We start from the raw sequence: 20,723 nt of genomic DNA on the forward strand, positions 1-20,723 counted from the left end.
CGTCCAGATCTCTTTTGACTTCCTGACCTCTGCTGTAAATTGTGCAACCATCCTCACACTGTTATGTTTCCTGATTTTAAACCATCAGGGCTCCTGCTGTGCATCAGGTAAGGAACCACACATGGTCCAGTTACTAAACTCTCCTCTAACTCTGCTTGTCACATGAAGGCCATTATCTTCCCAAATTCAGAAGTAGTTATTATCATCTCCTCTAGAGGGCAGTACAATCTCATGATCTGTATGGACCATTCCAGTAGGGCCTTCCTGTGCCCAGGGATCCTTTATGCCCTCCAGTGTAGCTGTTGAACAAATCCTTTGGATATGCAGCATGTGTCACTGTGTCACTATTGTTGATGATGTTGTGAAGCACTTTGTTGTTAAATGTCTGTCCTGGATTGTAATTGATGTTAATGGTGCCTTTTTAATAAAACAAATAAACAAACTAATAAAAATCATTGGTTAAAAAAAGTACAGTTTAATAACAGAAATGTATCATAACAGAAGAAGAAGAAAAAAAAAGTGTGAATGGAGAGGGCCGTCAGAACACGCTGAACTACCAGTCAGCCATTGACATTTCTTGAACAAACCTGTGGAAGCAACAAGTGGATTACATTCACAGAGATCTGGATGATATGTTTAAAAAACAATATTAGACTTGGAAATTTAACCTACTTTGTCATCTCACTGTCCTTTCGGGGAAAGCGTTTGACTTGAGTCCATGGCTCAGGACTCTTGTACGTCATCCATCCATATTGCTGATTGTCCGTTAGAGGCATTTTGTACAACTGGTCCGGGGCTGGAGAAGAGCGGAAACCAAGACTTTCACCAATCTCACTTTGATTCTCTCACAGCTCAACTGAATGCACTTGACACAGCTGTGTCTACTCACATCTGGGTGTTCGAATACGTTTGACCATCTCTTTGTATTGCTCATGGCTCCCATGGTGTATGGCAGTGCTGTCGGGAAATGGCTGGTGGTCAACGCTGCATTTGTCCGTACAACTGAGGGCTCCCTGTTGTTCTTGAGATGGAGGCAGCTCTCTGTTGTTAACCTCATCAGCTGTAAAGATATGTTCAAGACACAATTAAAAAAAAGACTCAATTTACAGTTGAGTGAACTTTTTTATGAATTCTTCATAATAAACATAAATTTATAGTAACTTAAGTTAATAGCTATTTCACTGTTAACAAACAATGAAATGCTTAGAAATCATTTATTAAGCGATTGTTTATTGTAAAGTTGCAACTGACATTTATTATAATATTTATTATTTAAAGTTGAATTAACTACAAATGTATTTATTTGAACCCATATATGATGATGATGATAATGGTTTTATAAGGGTAAAATGTGTGATACAACAGTTTGATAATAAAGTATTGTAGTGCTGCAGAGATGTCTGGCGCTCTAGAACAGCAACTTAAGTAGCCTTCATTTTGCTGATTATACCTACTTTTACTTGAATAAAGTTAATGTTTTGAATGCAGGACTTTTAAAATGTTACAGTACAGGATCTGATTACTCTCTTGTTCTGGACTTTCCCATGTAACGGTACTTATTAACATTGATGCAATGAATGAATGAATGAATGAATGAATGAATATTTCATTTACATGTCTGGTGATTTACATGACCCATCCCTCATGGAATTATTCAGACACATTGACTCACAACCACTGATACAACCATCATCTAGTAGCACAATACGTCAACATCTGGACAGAGACATCATCCAACCCAATAGACCTCCCCTAGATACTAATTCCAGGGGTTAAAAAGAACAGATACACAAACACAGCCCTCTAAGCAAAAGACACAATACTCACATCAAATCAAAACGAAAAACAAAACAAATATCCAATAGAGGCATTAGAAGAGGAATTTACCTACATGAACTGTAGCTTGCTATTTTTTAAACCCTAAAGCCATTTGAAGAAGTATCATTGTTAGCTAGCAGCAAGCTAATCCACTTCTACCTGCGGGTGAAACGTTGGCTAAAGAGGAACATTACAGCAAAAACACAACAGAGAGCTACTTGCAAACGCCGGCAAGTCCAGCTCCTCTTACCTTGAGGATGAGACGCTCCTCGGGGATTCACTTTCATTTTATCGCCTATTGGGTTTTGATAACCCAGGTGTAATAAACCGAAGAACGCCATTAAAGGAGCTTGAAGCCGGGACAGAGGACGTTTTATTAAAGACAGACCGCCTGTAAAGGAATCACCATTTTCGGTTTAGGCGGAACCATGGCAACAGGCCCCACCCACCCGGGATGTCTCGCGAGACACCGTTACAAACGTGAACTAGCTTCTCCACGAAAGTGTAGCAACAACGTCCTGAGTTATAGGACACCTGAATGTGCACTAAAAGGATATTACGTAAAATATCCTAATTGTTAATCTTTTTAAACGAACCATAAACACTTATTGGTAGTCCTACTTTCAATTTCGTAGGTTATATGTTCTGTGTTTCCCAAATGCGACCTTATTTCAGAAATACTTTGTATGATACTGAATGATAGAAGCAAGATAAATAATTTTCTGATCTCCGTCTGAATTGTGACATGAATCACACATATGTTTGCCTAACTTGTTATCAATATCATGCATTACTCAGAGAAATTAAAACAAATGTTGCAAAACGCCTTATATTCTCCCAATATTAAAGAAAATTTGAAAAATTCCTGGATCTGTCCCTTTATTTGGATCTGCACCAAAAGTTAGTGGGGTCTATTTTGGGCCTGGAGTCATCCTCCATCTAAGTTTTCTGGAAATCCGTTACATGGTTTTTGTGTAATCCTGCTGACAAACCAACCAACAAGCAAATAGACACCCGTGAAAACACATCCTCCTCGGCAGTGGTAAAACATGAATTTCAGTTGATTGTTATGCTTATGCATCCGAGATAAAATGCAATCTGAACCAATTTTATGGGGCATTTTTTAATTTGACACGTTCACAGACAGGATGTAAATCAATCAAGAAGACTCTGAAAGATCCCCCGACAATGGTGAAAGGTTAGCAAGTGTCTCTTTAAATGTCTTTAATCAAACCTTTTCTGGTTACTGGTACACCATGAAGAAAAGTCTTGTGTTATTTGGGATAATGCTAAAAAATAAATTTAAAAAAAGCATAGGAGGTCTATATAATGTTGATTTTATGCAAATGTGTTTTGAAGGTTGCAGACAACAACTGTCAGTTTTTTCCCATTACCCCATAATCTGATCCATTATATGCCACTTCTCATATGTTCCTGTTTTACATACCGCTTTTGATTGGTATCTCACAGTTTATATTCATATCTATGTTGGGCTACTTACCATTAATCTCTTTCACTTCTGTCATTGTGTACGTTTGGTTTTTCACCTTGCTGATAACTACTTTTACATTGTGTTTATTGTGTTTATAGCACTCTATATAACTTATCTTATTTATCTTATGTGTAATGTGATGTAGAGTGGTTGGTTTATAGCTGCTGTGAATGGAGCTAGTAGTCCTGTCCTGTTGTTGTCTGTCGATTGGACAAACACCAACTTGGCTGTAGTTATAGGCACACTCAAGCTGATTTCCTTCAAGCTTCAAAGGAAATCGTGAGACACATGAAGAAGGATAACAGTGGTGGAGGGGCCTGCTCATGTCCTGCAGCTAAAGTGAATAGTGAGTCAAAAAATTGTTTTTAAAAATGTGTTATTTGCTGTCTAGTTCAGAATTAGTCCTACATAGGCCTAGTTTTGATCATCGTGTTTGTAAAGTGTTGATCAGGCTTGTACCATTTCTACTGGTTTCTATTCTGAAAACTAAAACAATGTCTTATATGATTATGGTCACTTTCTTTCAGATTTAACGCAAAATGTTTCTACGCTTTTTAAAAAAATATTATTTACTACCACATATTTAAAACATGTACCACATAAAAAACACCAGTATACTATTGTATGAAGCCTGTGGTAGTGTCTTTAAACATGACAGCCAAAAGATTTTTGTACAGTTTTAGGACGTAAACTCACACACAAAGTTTCTGGATTCGTCCCAACAAGAAGAAAACACACAAGTAAAGAATGTATTACTTAGTATCTAAAGTGTTGGTACATATCAGTCTAAAAAAATCTGATTAATTTCTCAAACATATTTTTTTGCTTTCTATAATGAAGTCTTCTATGTTGTCTCTTTTCACTCCCTTTTCCCAGCCCTTCTGCCTGCATACCATGCATATTTATTGGCGTCGACTCACCTTTCCAGTAAAGGTTGCCGTTTCCTGCTTTCTGATTGTTCTAGTCCTACTACACTACATCAACTACCGAACTTTTGTGATGAGAACCCGAGGATCCACCCTCCAGCCGTTTGTCCCCTCGCCAAATTCCAACTGTCCACCTGGCTTTTACGCTGAAGAGGAGCTCAAGCCTCACATTCAGAGGCCGCTCCAAGATCCAACAGCACCAGGCGCTGATGGTAAAGCCTTTGAGCCACGCCGGTTGACTGCCAAGGAAAGAAAAGAGTTTGATCAGGGTTTTATCAAGAACCAGTTCAACCAGTTTGCCAGTGATCGTGTCTCTCTGCACCGTCAACTGGGCAAAGACACACGCCACCCGGAGTGAGTTGACCCATTGTTCATTAACTCAGCTATCACCTCCGACACACTGTAAATAATTTGGGGCTGTTTCAACTTGAACATTTGATTTTCAACTAAAGGGTAGCAACTGATAAAGATGATAAATACATGTGTTTGCCTGTATTACAAAAAAAGTTCTGAAGCGGTCAGAAAAATTAAAACAATTGATTTTTAGCTCAATTAACTTGAATTAAAGACTTTTATTGTAAGCCTACATTAAGTTAATGACAAGAGATTAGTCGATTCCACTACATTCCTATCTGATTTTGCAGGAAAATACATTTTATTCTTGATCTTCCCGCTAACTGTCAGTTTCACTCTGACAGCTGCCTTGAACAGAAGTTTCTGCGTTGTCCTGGCCTCCCTACCACCAGTGTGATCATAGTGTTTCATAATGAGGCCTGGTCCACTCTGCTGAGGACGGTCTACAGTGTGTTACACACTGCTCCTGCAGCCCTGCTCACAGAGGTCTTGCTGGTGGATGATGCCAGCACAGATGGTGAGTATCTTCACAGTGCATAAGTGCAAGAGCCAGATATTCCCCTCTCTGGAATTGGTGGAGAACAAAAACAGAGCTAAAAGATGGATTCTAGATGGATTTCTCCTGCCCCTAATTTATTTGTTGACTCCTCTTTTTTTTTTTAGTTCACCTTAAGACTCGCCTGGACAACTATGTGCAGCAGCTTAACATAGTGCGTGTTTTACGCCAGAGGGAGAGGAAAGGCTTGATCACAGCCAGACTGTTGGGAGCGCAGGCTGCACGAGGAGAGGTCCTCACATTCCTGGATTCCCACTGTATGTGTCCCATAATGCAATGGTTGTCAAATTTTTCATGCAGGGTTCAGTAGGTTGTTTTGAACAGGTGAACAAATGAAGGCGGTGCCTAAAGTGAGCCTCTGGTGGTGTGTTTTTCTGGAGGTTAGGCAGACAGTAAAAGCAAATGGTGGAAAGGGAACAAATGAAAACTATCGGGGAACCTCCTCTTCACATTCAAGCAATAACTTCCGAGCTACACCCCTGAAAATGAAAACCTTTACTGACTTATCTTGTATATTCCTGCTTAGGCGAATGCTTCCCTGGATGGCTGGAGCCTCTTCTAGCTCGGATATTAGAGAACCCTACTGCTGTGGTGAGCCCAAAAATCGCCACTATTAACCGACATACCCTAAAGTTCATTAAGCCATTACCTACAGCGTATTATTATCAACGGGGAAAATTTGACTGGATGCTCAACTTTGGATGGGAGGTCATCCCAGAAGATGAGAAGATGAGAAGGAAGAATGAGACTTATCCTGTCAGGTACATGTTTATTGTACAGTTGTGTGAGTATTTCCCGAACTGTTGATTCAAATTAAATCTGTTTTGTTCATTAATGGTGACTGTTTTGTGTCTGATTTTGTAGAACTCCTACTTTTGCTGGTGGCTTGTTCTCTGTGTCTAAATCATACTTTGAGCATATCGGTTCTTATGATGACCAGATGAGGTTCTGGGGAGCAGAGAATTTGGAGATGTCCTTCAGGGTAAGACTTGAAAAAAATAAAAAAAAGTTTTTTACCATTAACATAGCCTGTGTTTTACAAACAGCTTGGGGTCATACTGTACCTTGTGCTACTCTCTATTTCAGGTCTGGCAATGTGGAGGTCAGCTGGAGATCATTCCCTGTTCTGTCGTAGGGCACATTTTCCGCAGCAAAAGCCCCCACACGTTCACCAACGCAAGCTCTGCAATCAACCGCAACAAGGTCCGCCTGGCTGAGGTCTGGATGGACGACTACAAATTTGTCTTTTATCGTGGGAACAGAAACGCTGCTGCCATTTTTAAAGAGGTGCATACAAAAGTACAGTATCTTTACAATGCAGTCACATTATTTTTATGATGTTGTGTGTCTTACTTCACCATATATTGCTTTTCCTCTGTCATTTTCCTCTCAGAATTCATTCGGAGATGTTACTGAACGTCGTGAACTCAGGAAGAGATTGAAGTGCAAGGACTTCTCTTGGTACCTGAAAAACATTTATCCAGAGGCCTATGTGCCTGACATCAGACCAGTCAAGCACGGACAGGTGAATTACTGACGTTTATCATCTGTCTGAGTCTCTTCTTAGATAAGTTACAAAACAAACCATCGTGGCTCACAAAATTGTCCGTACGCTTGGGGTGATAATACAGATACCTTAGTTGACTCGTGCGCCATTCTGGATAGGTGCCTCATTGTGAGGCATTGTGTAAGGTTAGCTTGCTCACAAGATTGCACAATGAATCATAGATAGACTATGATTAAAGTTCTGTGAATGTATTTTTACACAAATTTCTAATAATGCATTAGATGCATGTTGATGATGATGATTTTTTTCATATGTACATTTTTTACACAAGATGAAAATCCAGATGTTGTTAAAAAAAGGCATCTAGAACACAACTGTATTATTTCTTTCTCCGCAGTTGAATAACAATGGTTGGGAATGCTGCCTGGATGTGGAGAAGAAAAACAAGAAATGGGAGCTTATTAATAAGTTCAAATGTCGTAATAACAGTGGAGCACAGGTAAGCTAAGACCAAGATGTGTTCGGTGAGACAAAGTATGTTTATTTTTCAGATTTTACTCCAAGTTTTTGCATTTTTTTTGTTGAAAAATCCTGATTTTTTCCACACTAAGATAATTACCTACCCAGTCGCCAGAATAAATGTTAGCTGAGTATGTTTCTGCAAAACCACAGATAGGTACAAACTACATGTTGCAACCTGACGTTTGTGTAGGTTGGTATCTATATCTCTCTTGCCACAATGCTGTGCTTGGCTTGAAATACCTGTTTTGGCAGACTTCCTATGGAAAAAAACAGGTTTGGGTTACTACAAAAACAGCTGGAAATGTCCACAGGTCTCCTTAAATTAAGCATATAATATGAACGTGATAATGCCATGTTAAATACACATGTTAATCTTGGATGTATCCGTGGTTTGCAGAAACATTAACCGCTAACATTATAGCTTGACGACTGGGCTCCTCTAACCTCTGATGACAAGTTTTAGATGACTACATTTTAGGGGCTCATTAGCCAGAAAGGTTGGGAATCACTGTGTTAGATAAACATACAAAACCAGAACACATGTGTACTGATGGTAATGTGATTAGATTTATTTTTACCCACCTTAAAAACACTTTTTGTCTGTGTGATTTGTAGTATTTTCAGTACACATCCCAGCAAGAGATACGGCTTAGCAGCCGCATTGACTTGTGTTTACATGCAACCGCTGGACGAGCTCTGGTGTCTCTGGTGTCTCTTGAACTCTGTCAGCTGAAGGGAAAGTCGACCACAGCAGCACCTGAGCAAGTGTGGATCTTCACACAGGTACAAAACCTATTTCAACATCAACTGCAGCAACTGATGTTACAACACTGTGCCCAGCTGCACAAGGAAATGCTTCACGGAAATAAGATTTCAGATTTCCATTTCCTCATTCTTGTCACTCTTCCTCTAGAACAGAAGACATTATACAGTTTTCATTGTTGTTGCTTTCAGACAAACCAGTTGAGGAACCCGTCGTCAGGCATGTGTTTGACAGTATCAGGAGGAGGCGTGATTGTGGCTCCCTGCAAATCCACCAGACTCAGCCAGAAGTGGGCCTTCATCTGACTCCTTGGATTTGTGTAGATTCAAGATTCAAGACGTTTCTTGTCACTCTGGTTGTACAAGTGCACTCGTGTGAAAATCTTTTCTCCACCACAGAAATGCTAAATAGTAATTAGTTAATCAAATGTATATAAAAGACGGGGAATAAATCCAGTCTTTGTTCTATATAAAAATATTTTGTAAAGTTCAGCCGAAGCTAATATGAGCCTTCAGCAGTCTAAGGGGTTATCTTACAAAGTAAATGTCTTTTCAGCACAAAGTCCTCCTTCTTGTGTTACCACCCCTGTGCTGCAACTCTGTAAGGAAACACTGTCTAAACACAACGTGGGAATTATGTAACTGTCAGGAAATGATCCTCTTGATTTGGTTAACTCTGCCGCTAACTGCTGAGGCTAGAAATTAGCTTCGGGTTCTGGATTATGAGCCCCATCTCTCACATGGATTTGCACTGAGAGAACATCCCTTCATGGCCAGTATCAATAGGAGGGATAACTCTTGTTTTCAATGTGAGAATGTGAGTATTTGATTGAAGGATGAGTCTAATTTATATTTTTCTTAAGGTCAACAAATGCCATGAAAAGACCAAAACCAGCATTTTTGAATGATTTGACACTATTGCACTGACATGTTCCTTCATTACCATGTACATGAGCACTGTACTTACAGTAATATTGAGTTGATCTCTAATACTGTACTCAATAAAGTAGTGGTTCTCAACCTTTTTTGTGTTGCGACTCCCCTGGTTTTATAGATTATAATGCAGAGGAAGACACTTGGGTTCATTTCTAATTGTTAAATTCCCCATTAAACTCACTTTTTCAGAGCAATGGTGTCATTGTAGATGTTAAAAGTTTATCGTTAAACTGCCAAATATCCTGCCTCCTTTACATATCTTTGTCACAAGTGTTTCATGAACACATTCAAAGGATAAGTTCACCCAAAAATTAAAATTTGGTCATTATATACTCCCCCCATGATGATGGAAAGTCGGATGAAGTTTCTTGGTACACAAAAACATGGGGCATCACAGCAAAACATAGATAACATCAAATATTATACAAAAGCTAGAAAGGTGGCAGGGTCCGCCAAATATAAACGAGGTCAAACAGTATGAAATTTGTTGGGATTATATTTTTTTTTATTTAAGACCAAACAGACCCTTTATTCCCTGTTTTTCTTTTACTTCCTGCACATTGTGGCTGAGCTTCATCTGCTGTACCTGTTTGCTCTGTATGGGCAGCTTTTCTGGGAGGGGGGGGGGGGGATTGTTGGGGGGAGGGGGGGCGCTGGTGTACAGTTGGGCCACGCCCACCTTGCAGGGCCGGCGACGTCACTGGACTCGGCAGTGATGGGAACTCGAGCGAGCGCTGGTGAGTTTCTCTCAAACCAATAAAATCTCTCAATTCCTCTTTGTCACCCGAACGGGGAAGTAGGCAGGCCTCTTAAATGCGCAGCACCAGCCCCGGCTGTTATCGCTGCGAGTGTGTGCATAAAGTCTGTATTCTGTCGTCGGGCTCGGTTTAGGGTTTAACAGCCGGGTCATCTCGTTATCGGACTTGTGAGTAGCAGCAGTTTTTACCTCCCTAACTTCTTCTGTGAACCGTTGGTCCTCGCCTGTAGCCGGCTGTAAGCTAGGCGTTGTCTTGCTAGCAGCACTTCTCAGTCGTCGCTTGTCAGGTCATGTTGTCATAACAGCATGTGAAGCTTAGACCTGATGACTGGGCGGTTTTAGTGTTATCCCTGCACGAGAAAATGCGTATTAAAGCCGAGTTTAACAGCGCTATAATGTGAGTTGTTTCACCCTGGTTGTTAGAAGCTAACTATCCACTCATGAGCATCAACATGTCAGCCTGTGTTATCTTGCTATGTTAGCCCAACGTGTCCAGTTTTATCCCGGTGTTATGCAGTGAGGTTTAGCCCTCTATTTACAGGATTTGTTGGAGGATTTGACTAATATCATTATAGTTTGTTGTGTGTGTGTGTGTGTGTGTGTCAGGCTATTTTTGGGAGCTAGAGACCATCTGACAGAAATCCACGTGCGAATGTGTATGAGTGTTGTTTTACTATATGTTGAGGATGGTGTGCACGTGTTACCTGACATGACTCCTTATGTTTGTCAGCTGTCTTAAAGTTTATCAGATGTGCGCTGCAGGATGAGTTGGAGGTGAAACAAAACAAGAAGTCAGTGGTGCATTACTGAAAAAAGAAGTACTTCCTGTTTTTCGGCTGATGTGTTAACACTTGGATTGAGTCACAAGGAAATCTAAGTTTGTCTAAAAATATGCAGATCCTTATCTTTGAATGGTGGACAATGGAGGAAGTGGAGGGCTAGTACCAATGGTTTTGTTTGTTATAGACCATTAAGTTAAAATGACATGCGAGCCATTTTCAGATAATCAATCTGTGTTTTAGAAAGTGTAATCTGATTTGTTTTTAAAATTTTTTAGATAAAAAATGTCAGAAAGTGGTGAAAAATGCCCATCCCAGTTGTATTCACACAAATATTACTAAAAAGAATAAATTGCATATCAAAATTATTAGTCAGTTTTCGATCGATCAACTAATTGATCAATCGTCTAATCATTGCAGCTCTTGGTTAATCAGTTAAGTGTATATATTTTGTCATTTTTCTCAAATATGCAGCTACCTATCTTTGAATGTTGAATAATGGACGAAGTAAAGGGCTAGTACTACTGATTTTACTTGTCAATTAAGTTAATTTCATTATTGATCTTGCGATTATTTTCTCAATAAAAAATGTCAGAAAGTGGTGAAAAATGTCAATCCCAGTTGTATCCATGTATTCAAGTGTCAAATCATATTTAAGATTAGTCCATTGGGAAAAAATAGGAGCAGTATACGGTATATATTAGTTTACATTTACATAGTTATATCACATTGAACTATATGAATGCAAACTTGTTTGCTGTGTTGGATTATCTGACTCATGCAAGTTTCAACAGGCTGTTTATGCAAAACAAAGGCAGGAATGGTTCAACTCGCTGTGTACTATACCCGCTGCCCTTATATTTTGCCTTTTTAACATTTCAGACCTGCACTTCAACACACTGCAAACACTATAGCCAACAGCTTGCTAGCTCATACTTTCTGCATCTGCGTTAGAGGAAACAACTCTCCATAACACCAGAAAGCTGTAGTCTGTATTCTTCATTCAAAAAGGGAAACCGGAAGACTCAGCAGACTATTGTCTGATAAAAGGCCCTTAAGGTGTTGCAAGTGAGGAGAAAGTCTTTTGAATTCAAATATTAGGTGAGCACTCACAAATGTTTTCACATTTTTATATTTCTTAGGTCCCATATTAAGCTAATTTTCAGGTTCATACTCCCATTTTGGGTGTCTAAATGCCTTAAAGGAGAAGTTGACTCAGAAATAAAAATTCAGTCGTTATCTACTCACCACAATGCTGATGGAAAGGCGGGTGAAGTTTGTAGTCCACAAAACATTTCTGGAGCTTCACAGTAACACAGCGGTGCAGCATTCCCCTAAACAACTGAAGTAGATGGGGACCTTCATCTGCCATCAGGTGGAGCAGGCTCAGATAATGAAAAAGTTAACTTTGTTTCCTTACTTTGAAAATGCTAAAGTTGTTGGGGTTTTCTTTTCTTTCTTTTGCTGGAGTTTGCACCCCTATAACCGTACCACAATACGTAGCAGCGATAACTAACTTTCCTTCATCTCGTCTATTCTGCTTTTCACTTCAGCCCTACCATCACCGGAATCACACAACTGCAAACAACCTATTCCTGAAGGTTACAGTCTTCTTGTGTGGCGTCTTGTGTCTTGTGCTGTGTAAAAGAACATTGTTATTTTTTACATTTTATTTCTATTCTTTTTAAACTGGATTTTCTTTTTGTCTGCTGTTCAGAGAAAATGGCCAACATCCCCCTCTCTCGCTCTGAGGTGTTTGGGGAGCTGAGGAAGGAGCTGCATGAAGATGAGGAGTTCCACCAGTCCGACGCTCACATCTTCATCATCATGGGAGCATCGGTGAGAGCAGGGGAGGGGGGTAGTGAGCTAGTCAGTGATTTTTTTATATATAGGACACATTATGGATTGTACACCTTCGAAATGATATGAAAGGTCTACTGGCGTGGAAAAGTCCTCATCACAGAGAAAAAGTTACTGGGTGATTTCAAAATTTAAAAAAACTTCAGGAGCATGTAATGTTTCTGTTTTCCTTTTTTAATATCATTTTTAGCACATTTGCGGTGCAGGCAAGAATTGTTGGCCATAACTTCAAGAAAAGTGTTGCAATCTTTGAAATACTGCAATAATAGCGCATTATGTTATTTAAGGGAATGTTGAAACCGATTTCACCAAGCTTATGCAAACATCACCACTCAGTCTGAGATTTCAAAAGCCTCAAACTGAGACAGCGAACTCAAGGTTCCTCTTTGCTTATCGTTGCAATGTGTGTAATAATTATGACTTCAAAAAGGGTAGCAAAAACACATTGCTAGAAACGTTGTGTGTTCATTTAGTAAATTAAAACACACCCCTGAAATGTATTATTGTATTAATAATACACAAAGTTTATAATGTAATGCAGTAGTCAATTTAACAATATTTTTATTTATATCGTACGTTCTACAAAGAATAACTGAACTACTCTGACAAAGCACAGACTGAATATCAGCATTCAATGCCCATCGCTAATCATACCCAAAAGTTTGGTTGTTGTACTGCTCAGTAAATTCTATAATAGGTAGTCCATCCTGGTAATGTAGTAACAGATGTCCCTTTTTCACTGTTTACTATTACCTCATACGGTTCAGGTGTTGAGTTCAGGAACCATTTTGGGAATTGTGAAACCCGTTTCCTCATTTCTTTGTTACATCATTTCTTTTTTCTCTTTGCCCTCTCTTTCTTTATCAGGGCTTCAATCTGCCCAAATGTGTGTTCTTCCTGTTCCTTCTTTTATATTTTAAATAAGACATGCCTTACACTGTTGTAAATGAAAACAACAATGAAGCCTTGTTGTGTCTATCAGAACAGGTAAACTTTTACTCAAACTAACATTTTATCTGTCACCAACAGCTCGGGTTTCACCGCAAAACAATTTGTCAAAAGAACCTTTTTCTTATCTTTTTATCATCCTCAAGGATACTGAAAAGAAAAGCAAAAAGCAAAACAATGGTGTAGGTTTATGTGCTGAATATTTAGTCAGGCTAAAGTCATTTTTCTTTCTCTTGCACTGTTTGTTCTCTCTGGAGAGAAGAGCGCCACTCTTGCTGATTTTTGCAGTGTCACTGACAGTCAGCGTTTCTCTTTCAGTGTGAGGCACAGGAAGGTCGAGGGAAGGGACGGGTTGAGTGCAATCTCACTCTGCTTGTGCTTGTTTTGTGGATACGTGTTGCTGCAGCTGATTAAATGGGTGTGCTGCTTTTTAAAACAGCCCTTTTATGTTTATCACCAAGTGTATACAAACAGTCCCTCTTTGTTTACACACTTTTACCTACTGTGATTAATTCAACAGTTACTGCGGCTTCATGATGATACAGCAAGTTCAACAAGTTTGTGCTTTGCCATTGTAGGAAATTGTGCTTACCAGTTCAACTCAAATTAATTACCAACTTCTGGATCAACGTGTGACATTAAAGTTACACATCTCTTTTCAGTTCCTCTCATTTACAGTTATTATTTTAAACACAGTCTTAAACAAATTAGCGAGGTTACAAGTTGAGGAATTCCCAGCTGAGGGATAGAGAGCCTAAAAGGGGGATGCCAGGTTGTTATGTAGGCCACCAGTCTACTGTTGTGGGAATTGCTTTTAATTAAGTTGACTTGTAATGTTCTGTGCTGTCCGTATTGATGTTTCCCTCAGGTCGTCATACAAGTCCTTTTTTATATTTAGTATACATTAAACACAACCAAGATTCTGTTGCATTCTTAGAGTTAAGCCACTAAGCAACAGGTTCTTCAGCATGACTCCAGTAAACACCCGGACAGTCTTTTGTCTCCAGGCTGTCTGTTGCTGGGTGGCACATTGCATTTAGTGGATTACTAAGATTGCGCAATTCTCAATAAGCCAAAGTAGCCTACTTACCTGTTGCCAGATGGTGTGACCTGTGGTACTGCAGCATCTTTAGACTTATTGTGTCATGGAAAATAATTACCACTGTGGCAGAGTGCATGAGCTCAATAAGAGCAAAGTAACTCCAAAACACATCCTAGTGATTCTGAAGTTTTTTATTTTTTTCATGTTTCATCATATTTCTGATTGTGTTCTGCATCTGTAGGGTGATCTGGCCAAGAAGAAAATCTACCCGACTCTATGGTGAGTGAACCTCTGACCCCAGTGAAAGGCTGTTACATAACAGAAGAGCCTGTGGAAAGAGGTTGGATGTAATGAACCAAATGTTTCTGTATTCCTACGCAGGTGGTTGTTCAGAGACGGACTCCTCCCTGAGCAGACGTATTTTGTGGGCTTTGCTCGCTCTGACTTGACAGTTGATGCCATTCGGACTGCTTGCATGCCATACCTGAAGGTACAACTGGACTTTTTGATATGCACCTTTTTAAAATGGAACAGATTTTTTGAAGGGGAGGTTAGGTACAAATATGCATAGTGTTAAAAAATGTAATAACTATTCCTATGTTTAACATCTGATATCGTGACAGCCCTAGTTAAAGATGATTTATTACCTGTTCATATCTCAAAATGCCAAAGAGATATACAGATGATAATCAACAGGAATTGTGAACAAGGCTTTAGTGGTTGAGACATGTCTTCCAAATGTCTGTCCACTGTAGTGGACACCATGCATGAAAGGGTTCAAACCAAGTTGATTCTCCATTTGTCTCATCACTTGTTTTTTACATTTATGATTAATTTACAACCACCTCACCCTCATCACCACCACTCACACCCGTCTCATACCTGTCTTCCTTCCCCTCCTTTTCTACTCCTTTTATGTGTTCTTGTTAAATCCATAAATGTTCCTGTCCTCTAACTCAGGTGACGGATACAGAAACCGATCGGCTGTCAGCCTTCTTCAGCAGGAACACGTACATCAGTGGGAAATATGCAGATGAGACTTCCTTCTCCAAACTCAACACACACATCCTTTCTCTGCCAGGAGGAACTGAGGCCAACCGTCTTTTCTACCTGGCACTGCCACCCACCGTCTACCATGATGTTTCCAAGAACATCAAGCAGTGCTGTATGGCCACAAAGTCAGTGCACACACTTCTCTTACTGTGTCACACTGTTTACTTGTTGTTTGTTTTTTTTGGATGTACAATGTTCAGCCCATTTTATGTAAAACTCCATTTTTCACTGAGGTATGTTGCATTTCAGGCCATACAAAGAAATCCCTGCAATACAATGTTATCCTAGATTTTCACAGATGGAAGATAGGTATATATTTGCTTCCATAGGTGCAACCATACACTCAAGTGTTTCTATTGTTTTGTCCACCCCATTTCCCTCGATGAGGGCTGACTAAATAACAGAAAACCTCAAGTCAGCCCCAAGGAGTGCAAAAAGAAATGACACAATATCATTATTTAAGTAGAAACCCAATTTTTCAACCCAATTATGTACAACAAATAACTAATGTTCATTTGTGTGTGTGTTGTGTAGAGGCTGGAGCAGGATAATTGTAGAGAAGCCGTTTGGACACGACCTTCAGAGCTCTGAAGAGCTGTCCACTCACCTCTCCTCCCTCTTCACCGAAGACCAGATCTATCGTATTGATCACTATCTGGGCAAGGAGATGGTGCAGAACCTCATGGTGCTCAGGTGAGAAAACCATCTTTTGATAAACTTGCTAAACTCACATATATTTATTATATAATAGGGGATGGGGAGAAAAATAATTCTTAGATGCATCACGATTCTCTCTTGAAAGATTTCAACTCGATGCAGATAATGGAAATAACTCGACATCATGATTGCTTCTTATAATTTTTAAAGATGGGGCTGTGCACTCCTTATGACTGAACCAATTGTTTGGTAAGACGTAACAGACTTAAAAAAACATGTACGTCGTTAGTTTTAAGCTCCGCTACTTCTTTAGGTGTGGTGAGGATGAGAAAAAAGATACTGGATGTAAATTAAACTGTTTATTTTAATCATGGATCATTGCAAATATGCTTTTTTTTTAAAAGAAGCACATGGTCAGAGTGAGGAAAAATGAATCATGTATAGAAATCAAAATTCTGATGTATCAAGATGAATTACTCATTTTATAATCGCATATTAGCCCTCTTAGTCAGAGCTATCTAGAGGTTACCGCCCTATTATGTGATACCTTGTTAAGATTAAACAGTCAATTTGCTGTGAACTGGGATAAAGTTTGCTGGTCAACATGCACAGGAAGTCACAGAGGGCTTGACTGATAATAACCATAAACAATTCAGTAGATAGACCCACTAATAAAATAAATGATGAGGATAATTTGGAGAGTGAGCTAATTTAAATATACCGCCAGAAACATGGAAGAATATAAGTTGTAATACATGGAGAAGAACCTCTTTTGGATAGAGTAGTGTTGGAAAGTCCTGTTTGGCAGTAATACTGGACAAGTAATTAGATCATGGATGCCATATTTCACAGTGCAGTCTTTTTGGGGCCAGAGCAACAAACTCAAAACACACACTACTACCAGCACGTTTCTTATTTGTTATATAAATGTTGGTCGTTCTCCCTGTGCATTGTAATTCTTTGTGTGGTCTTTTTAGATTTAAGATCCGCTGGTGATTTAAACTAATCTGAATTATGCAACACTTCAGTTTCAGCTGGTTTGTGGTTCAGAAAAGCCTCTGTGAATATCATACAAAGAAAAACACAAAATTAGCCTCCAACCAAGAACAAACCAGGAGAAAATGGTTATGCATGTTGTCATGAACGGCTGTCTTTTCACGCTGTGTGCACTGCTGAGCAGAGAGCGATTACATGATGTTCTTTGCAGGTTTGGGAACCGCATCTTCGGGCCAATCTGGAACAGGGACAGTTTGGCCTGTGTCGTTCTCACCTTTAAGGAACCGTTCGGCACTCAGGGACGAGGAGGATACTTTGATGATTTTGGCATCATCCGGTGAGGGGAAAACAAACATTTATTTGTATTTATACACGGGTTATAAAAGCTAAATTAAGAGGGCTACAGTGCAGTGTTACCTTTTTGAATGTTTAATTAATCATTAGCAGCTCACTGCAAATTATTATACTATAGATTTGATCAGTTTAACAGTAGTTAAAACGTGATGAGTTCTAATATTATTGAACATGATCACAATCTGCTCTCTGTCTTTTGTGTGACCATCTGTTCTCTTTGTCATGATCAGCGATGTCATGCAGAATCACTTGCTGCAGATGCTCTGCCTGGTTGCCATGGAGAAACCAGCATCCACCAGCTCTGATGACGTCAGGGATGAAAAGGTACAAAACTGTCGGCTAGAGACTCGACACTGTCAACACCTCCTCCAATGCTACAATGAGATGTGTTATGGTTTATGTTGCTCAGTGTGAACACGGAGGATCTCTCTCCTCTTGCAGGTGAAGGTGCTGAAGTGCATCGCTCCAGTGACCATGTCAGACGTGGTGCTTGGTCAGTATGTGGGCAATCCAGATGGAGAGGGAGAAGCCAAACTGGGTTATCTTGATGATCCAACAGTTCCTAAAGGATCAGCTCAGGCCACCTTCACCACTGCTGTACTCTATGTGCACAACGAACGCTGGGACGGTAAACATGCTGTGCCCTTTACAAAACAAATCCTGATCTCACACCATCACGTTCTTTCTCATAACGCATTGGCATTTAAATTATTACTCCACAGGTGTTCCTTTCATCCTTCGCTGTGGAAAAGCTCTGAATGAGAGGAAAGCTGAGGTGCGGCTGCAGTTCACAGACGTCCCGGGGGACATTTTTGCAAATCAGTGTGTCAGGAACGAGCTGGTGGTGCGTGTGCAGCCCAACGAGGCCGTCTATGCCAAGATGATGAGCAAGAAACCCGGCGTGTACTTTAGCCCCGAGGAAACTGAGCTGGACCTCACCTACAAGAGCAGATACAAGGCAGGTTCAAGTTGATTTATGTATGCAGCAAACTTTATCACCATCATGTCACAAAAACTACTTGGCATAAAAAAACGGAGCAAGACGTTGTAGTTTTCTTTCTTTTATTATTTTTTTGAGTTCCCCCTTATTTGTTATTGTTTGTTTCAAGTTATTTAAGTTATTTTTAGTTATCTGTAGATATTTCTATTCTATATTTGTTATTTTTGTTTTTAGTTCACCTTCGCTCTGGCAATGAAGCGCCTGTTTTCAATGCCAATAATACCCTCTTTCAATTGAATGAAACAGAAAACCCGAACTAGTAATTTAAGACAGGACAAGGAAAGATAAAGCTATCGTGTAACATCTCAAATTTCTTTACTTGCAAAATTGTTTTATAGGATGTGAAACTTCCAGACGCTTACGAACGTCTCATCCTGGATGTCTTCTGTGGAAGTCAGATGCACTTTGTACGCAGGTCTGTCTTTGTTTTACAATACTGTTGTCTCATGTTATGACTTGTAAACTAAACCCGTCTGTTCAAATAGTATGTTGCATGTGCTTTATGTGAGCTCACAGCTTTTCACACTAGATGGCGACATTGTGCATCATTTGTGCCTGAGCATTAAGGAAACTGTTGCGTTCTACTTCTGTTTTCCTTGCTCTGTTATGTCCTTCACCACACATTGAATAATTTTTTCTCCCTGCAGTGATGAACTAAGGGAAGCATGGAGGATCTTCACACCTCTTCTTCATCACATAGACAAAGAGAAGCCCAAACCTATTCCTTACAAATACGGAAGGTAGGAAATGTTGCTCATTTCACCCTCATTCAAAGAGGAATTTAATGCCGAGAGTTGATTACAACTGTTTCTCTTTTCTTCACAGCCGAGGGCCGACAGAAGCAGACGACCTCGCGAAGAGAGTTGGATTTCGCTATGAGGGCACTTACAAATGGGTCAATCCTAACAAACTGTGAATCATGATCAGATGAGAGAGGAGTAGAAGTAGGATAGTAGGTGGGGTGCAGCAGGGTAAGTGAGCAGTATAATGTTCCAACACTTGAGTGAGGAAGGAGGTGTTTCCACCATGTGGATCCATCACAGTAGCAGCAAAGAAGAAAGAGACAATGAGTATTTCTCAGGTATAACAATTATTCCTTGGAGCCAGTTCATCAGACATTCGAAAGATCTATGAATTCATGCTGTCATCATGTGCTTATTCCAGTTTTGGCGGTAGAATTGTTTTTTTTATTCATACATTCAGAGCAGCTTTCTGTACTTAATTCAAGAGGTGGGACCAAGTCAGTTGGAGAGGGAACAAAAAAATCTGAACCAGGATATTTTTGTGAACAAAATAAATGTCTGATGAAGTAGCTCCATGTACGTCCCTGTCTCCAGTAATTCGGTCTCAATTTGTCAGGATGGTAAATGGAAGAACTGAGAAACAAGAACAGAGCAGAGCAATAACAAAACACTCAGCTGAGTCACGATCACCCACTGTAAGTACTGTACCAAAGATGGTAACTGAACACAGCCGATGAGACGAGGAGCAACAGGAATGTTTGTTCACTTGCTGTCTCTTGTAACCATTGTGATTGTAATACTGTTACACTTTGACTGCATTTATTATACTTAGAGCATTTCTTTTCACAACTTCATTACAGCGTAATCACTTTTTGCCTCCTCTGCCAAGGCTGCTTAAGAGAAATACTCTGTGGTGTAAAAAGGGCAATGCAGGCAGTTTCTCTTGAAAGCATTCATACTGCAATAGTCTTAAGTGTCCTTAGGACAAGCAAAACACACTGTCTTGTTTAGAAGCCTCCTTCTGTGCTTAATTCCCTTTGTTTACATTTTTAAGTTTATTTAAGTTGCTGATATTCATTCCATATTTCAAAACATCCAGACAGCAGGGGTGTGAATCACAGGTCCACAGTGAATGTCTTTGTAATGACGCACTGTATACTGCTGTTAATGGCATACTTGCATGTAAAGCAAACATTTTCACTACTTGTAATAAACTAGTTTTGCTTCTCTGTTGGTGTGTTTCATGCTCTGTGGTGCTGATGGGTTTTTTGCTTCACTCAGGTCACTAAACTATGTAAAGATAGGTGTATGCTGAAAGATTTTCTTTCAAATTGGCGGCAGCATTTAAATAAAATCCTAAATTAGATGGGCAGATCAGTGTCATTCATATATTAACGCTAAACATTAAGCTAGAGCCAGCAGGAGGTTAGTTTAGCTGAGCACACAGACCTGCAGGAGAGAAAAACAGCCAGTCTCAACAATGGTGTGCCTTGAGTCTGAAGTGATTCATTTTGAATGCGATTCAGTCAGTATGTGACACAGTGAATCTGTCCTTCATCGTCTGCAATACTTTCTCTTGCTTGTTTTCAGTGGAGTGCAGAATCAGTTTTCTGTCCTTTGCTCAGTGTCTTTCAAGGATTCAAGGTTGTTTTTTCACAAGT

The 20,723-nt window shown here is 39.7% G+C and overlaps 3 protein-coding genes across 6 annotated transcripts; 2 read left to right on the forward strand and 1 right to left on the reverse strand.

Moving 5' to 3' along the window:
* Nucleotides 1-455: 455 nt before the first annotated feature.
* Nucleotides 456-2,251, reverse strand: spmip11 (sperm microtubule inner protein 11). Its single transcript, XM_084365926.1, has 4 exons — nt 2,069-2,251; nt 890-1,060; nt 673-796; nt 456-587 (listed from the first exon to the last, which is right to left on the reverse strand). The coding sequence occupies exons 1-4, from the start codon at nt 2,157-2,159 to the stop codon at nt 554-556; spliced, it is 420 nt and encodes a 139-aa protein (XP_084222052.1). The 5' UTR covers nt 2,160-2,251; the 3' UTR covers nt 456-553.
* Nucleotides 2,252-2,619: 368 nt separating this feature from the next.
* LOC311265007 (polypeptide N-acetylgalactosaminyltransferase 6-like) lies at nt 2,620-8,886 on the forward strand. The gene is made up of 12 exons (XM_084366286.1): nt 2,620-3,016; nt 3,550-3,656; nt 4,187-4,590; nt 4,935-5,107; nt 5,254-5,403; nt 5,673-5,907; nt 6,011-6,128; nt 6,233-6,433; nt 6,540-6,671; nt 7,051-7,152; nt 7,791-7,958; nt 8,130-8,886. Exons 3-12 carry the CDS (start codon nt 4,205-4,207, stop codon nt 8,241-8,243), a joined length of 1,779 nt encoding a protein of 592 aa, XP_084222412.1. The 5' UTR covers nt 2,620-3,016; nt 3,550-3,656; nt 4,187-4,204; the 3' UTR covers nt 8,244-8,886.
* Nucleotides 8,887-9,535: 649 nt separating this feature from the next.
* On the forward strand, nt 9,536-20,291 carry g6pd (glucose-6-phosphate dehydrogenase). 4 transcript variants are annotated; one of them, XM_084366862.1, is made up of 14 exons: nt 9,576-9,610; nt 11,963-12,010; nt 12,127-12,248; nt 14,501-14,538; nt 14,641-14,749; nt 15,220-15,437; nt 15,847-16,005; nt 17,177-17,302; nt 17,550-17,643; nt 17,761-17,947; nt 18,042-18,277; nt 18,658-18,734; nt 18,967-19,059; nt 19,145-20,291. In XM_084366862.1, the coding sequence occupies exons 1-14, from the start codon at nt 9,589-9,591 to the stop codon at nt 19,233-19,235; spliced, it is 1,620 nt and encodes a 539-aa protein (XP_084222988.1). In that variant the 5' UTR covers nt 9,576-9,588; the 3' UTR covers nt 19,236-20,291. The 4 variants fall into 4 exon arrangements, with proteins under 4 accessions (XP_084222989.1, XP_084222988.1, XP_084222990.1 ...); XM_084366864.1 differs by lacking the exon at nt 9,576-9,610 and adding an exon at nt 9,644-9,798; XM_084366863.1 differs by lacking the exon at nt 11,963-12,010 and having other exon boundaries at nt 9,536-9,610.
* The last annotated feature ends 432 nt before the right edge of the window (nt 20,292-20,723 follow it).

The sequence above is a fragment of the Pagrus pagrus genome (assembly GCF_965226575.1).
Source record: "Pagrus pagrus genome assembly, chromosome: 11".
Taxonomy (NCBI): domain Eukaryota; kingdom Metazoa; phylum Chordata; class Actinopteri; order Spariformes; family Sparidae; genus Pagrus; species Pagrus pagrus.